The sequence below is a fragment of the Sapajus apella genome, unplaced genomic scaffold (genome assembly GCF_009761245.1).
Source record: "Sapajus apella isolate SASKATOON/1434 unplaced genomic scaffold, GSC_monkey_1.0 scaffold4, whole genome shotgun sequence".
Taxonomy (NCBI): domain Eukaryota; kingdom Metazoa; phylum Chordata; class Mammalia; order Primates; family Cebidae; genus Sapajus; species Sapajus apella.
The window spans coordinates 44,012,591-44,016,044 of NW_022436944.1; the positions used below are offsets into that span (position 1 = coordinate 44,012,591).

The window sequence follows — 3,454 nt, forward strand, 5'->3', positions numbered from 1 at the left end:
AATAGGGGCGGCTGCGCGCCACTCGGCAGAACTCCGCCCACCAGGCGTGACGCCAGAACTACATGTCCCATGAGGCCCTGGGAGGCCGCAGCTTTCCACCGGAAAGAGATTGGCTGAAGTGGGGGAGGAGCCCAAAAAGGATTGTGGGAGTATAGCTCTTTCCTTTCCGTCTGGCGGCAGCCATCAGGTAGGCTTCATTAGGGATCTGCTCTTCCATCCGCTTTTGATCGTGTTCCTCTTCAGCCATCCAGGCTTGGGGACCCTGCGTCCTTGGAAATAGGTCTCCCTCCTGTCCGGCAAGAGTTGGTCAGGATGCGGGACAGCGAGGGGGTGGAGAGGCGCCCACCGGGGCGGGTTGGGCGAAGATATGATGGCGGCGCGAATTCAAGCTGGGCCGGGAGTCTGGAGGAGGCGTGGGGCTGACAGATGGGGCGCCTGGAACAAGGCAGCCTAAGTGAGGCTGCCGGCTGGGTGGGGTAGATGCATTTTCCTCGAGAGTTAATCCTCCGTGGCGGCAGCAGTTCCTTGCCCTGTGGTGTCAGCGACATCTTGCAGGTCCCCCTTGGGGACGCCGCCTGCCGCAGCCACCCGCCCCCTCGGTCCTCAGCTCTGGTTCTGTTCATTCCCCCCACCAAAACGTGCCGAGCGCTGCTCCGCGCCGCGGTTGCGGAGGTGACTGAACGCGGCTCCGTGGGCGTTGCGGTGGGGGTTGGGCTAGCTGTCCCCGGCGGTTGGTGCCGAGCCATTTTCATTCCCGGCGGTGTCCTTGTGCTTGTTGGGGAACTAAGATGGAAGGGTAGGGTCGTCGTCTTACTGTACTTCAAGCGGATGATATCTAATGCCCAGTCTGATTTCGCAGGTAAGCCAAGATGGGTGCATACAAGTACATCCAGGAGCTATGGAGAAAGAAGCAGTCTGATGTCATGCGCTTCCTTCTGAGGGTCCGCTGCTGGCAATACCGCCAGCTCTCTGCTCTCCACAGGGCTCCCCGCCCCACCCGGCCTGATAAAGCGCGCCGACTGGGCTACAAGGCCAAGCAAGGTACGTGATTGACTGCGTGGGTGCTTGGATGAAATTATATTCGAGAAAAGTTGGAAACCAGCTGTTAGGAAGACACTGTCGCCCCAGTGTCTGTCTTCGCATAGGGCTTCGGCGGAATGGAGGTAGCAATACTGGTCAGTTACGGAATGCACCGTTGTCTAAAGTGGCAAGTGTGTCAAAGGTTACAAATTTCAATGAGTTTAGACTAAAGCAGAATCAACAGTGTGCCTCCTGTGTGATTAATTGAAAAAGACTGGAATGTGTTTTATTTTTTTTTTTTCCGTTAGATAATGGAAAGTTATCTAACCAAGTATTTTTGGTGCAGTGTTAGTGACAAGCCATTGAGTCTTAAGCCTTACATGGTTTCCTATAAAGTCACTAATTTTGTGTGTGTTTGTGTGTAGGTTACGTTATATATAGGATTCGTGTTCGCCGTGGTGGCCGAAAACGCCCAGTTCCTAAGGGTGCAACTTACGGCAAGCCTGTCCATCATGGTGTTAACCAGCTGAAGTTTGCTCGAAGCCTTCAGTCTGTTGCAGAGGTAAATGATTTTGAGTAGCAGTTACATTGAATACTGCATGGAGATGGTGGGAGAGGCAGATGTAAGCAGCTTTTCTGATTGTACTTAGGTGAGCTGTCTTGAATAAAACAGGGTTTGTGATTTTTACTAATCTTGGTAAAGAGTGATTGCTTGAAAGACTTGTAAACCTGTTACAAATGTGTGTGTTTTGTTTTCTTAAAGAGTCAGGAATATCCAGAAGAGACCAAATGTGGCCTGCACAGCCTAACATACGTACTAAATATTGTTAAAGCTGAACATTTCTCAGCTCTCAGTTGTATTGGAAAAAGATAAGGTCCCCAAACCCTAAATTTTGTTAGCCAGATGTTAACATTCATGCCCTAGTCCAGAATGGAGTGATAAGGGAATTAATGTGTTTCAGTGTATGTTTACGTGTGGCGTTTTAGCACAAGTCTACTTTATCTCATTATGCTTACTGGAGACAGTCTGGGGAGAGAGGCTTAGTAAATACTTGAATAGTAAAAGACTAGTCTGGTGGTGAGCTAGAGTTGAGAATTAAAGTTCTTTCTGACTTGCTGCTATAGACAATGTGGGAGACTGATGGTGGGCCTCTTTTCCTATTCTAGGAGCGAGCTGGACGCCACTGTGGGGCTCTAAGAGTCCTGAATTCTTACTGGGTTGGCGAAGATTCCACATACAAATTTTTTGAGGTTATTCTCATTGATCCATTCCATAAAGCTATCAGAAGAAATCCTGACACCCAGTGGATCACCAAACCAGTCCACAAACACAGGGAGATGCGTGGGCTGACATCTGCAGGCCGAAAGAGCCGTGGCCTTGGAAAGGGCCATAAGTTCCACCACACTATTGGTGGTTCTCGCCGGGCAGCCTGGAGAAGGCGCAATACTCTCCAGCTCCACCGTTACCGCTAATATAAGTAAAGTTTGTAAAATTCATACCTAATAAACAATTTAGGACAGTCATGTCTGCTTACAGGTGTTCTTTGTCTGTTAAAATTAGTCTGCTGATTGTTTCATGAATGCTTTGTCAAATTAAAGTTAAAGTGCAATAATGTTTGAAGACAATACGTGATATGGTGTATGTTGTTTCTAATAAGATAAACATTTTTGTCTTTGCTTTATCTTATTAGGGAGTTACATGTCAGTGTATAAAACATACTGTGTGGTATAATAGGTTTAAAATAAACTCTTTAAAAGAAGAGTACTGAAACTAGCCCTGTAGATTTGTCTGGTGCATGTGATGAAACCTGCAGCTTTATTGGGGTGATGGCAATCCTCTGCTGGTTTAAGGTGGCTGGGATTGTTTTTTAGTTTGGCAGGTACAGGCTTTTTAACTTGAGCTTTGCTTTAGAAATTGTAGGGTGAGAGGAGGACATCTTAACTATGTCATGATTATATTTAGAAAATTAGGGGCGCAAATCTGGGTTAGCCTGAAGAAAATTGCCTCAGTCTCCACAGTACCTTTTTAAGTTCACATAAAAGGTGAAAGCTCCTGATTCAGTGCCGATGGCTTCATGGCATTCATTGGTTACTGGTAATGGTATTAACACTGACGTGTTTTGAAGTTGAATGTTAGATGAAATTACTAGCCTCAAAGTTGGTAAGCTAGTAATCAGTGCTAGGGTGGGAAGCTGGCCAGCCAGTGACCATTAGATAAGTATCTTTCAAGTGTGAGCTTAGACATCAACCGTAAAATACTTAACCATAACACTAATTTGTGATCATGAATCCCTTCAGTCACATTGGTGGGGAAAATAATTGGCTATAAGTTCCTCATTCTTCCTCCAGTCAGTCTTAAAAATAACGGGTTACCCCCCCCCCGCCGTCCACTCCCATAGGCTTAAGGAAAAGTCATACAAGTACATGGTTTCCA

At 47.0% G+C, this 3,454-nt stretch overlaps 1 protein-coding gene across 3 annotated transcripts; it reads left to right on the top strand.

The window, feature by feature from the left end:
- The first annotated feature begins 100 nt into the window (after positions 1–100).
- On the top strand, positions 101–2,791 carry RPL15 (ribosomal protein L15). 3 transcript variants are annotated; one of them, XM_032267710.1, is made up of 4 exons: positions 101–187; positions 860–1,041; positions 1,446–1,582; positions 2,188–2,780. In XM_032267710.1, the coding sequence occupies exons 2-4, from the start codon at positions 870–872 to the stop codon at positions 2,491–2,493; spliced, it is 615 nt and encodes a 204-aa protein (XP_032123601.1). In that variant the 5' UTR covers positions 101–187; positions 860–869; the 3' UTR covers positions 2,494–2,780. The 3 variants fall into 3 exon arrangements, with proteins under 3 accessions (XP_032123601.1, XP_032123610.1, XP_032123617.1); XM_032267719.1 differs by having other exon boundaries at positions 167–306; positions 2,188–2,791; XM_032267726.1 differs by lacking the exon at positions 101–187 and adding an exon at positions 367–454 and having other exon boundaries at positions 2,188–2,783.
- Positions 2,792–3,454: the final 663 nt, after the last annotated feature.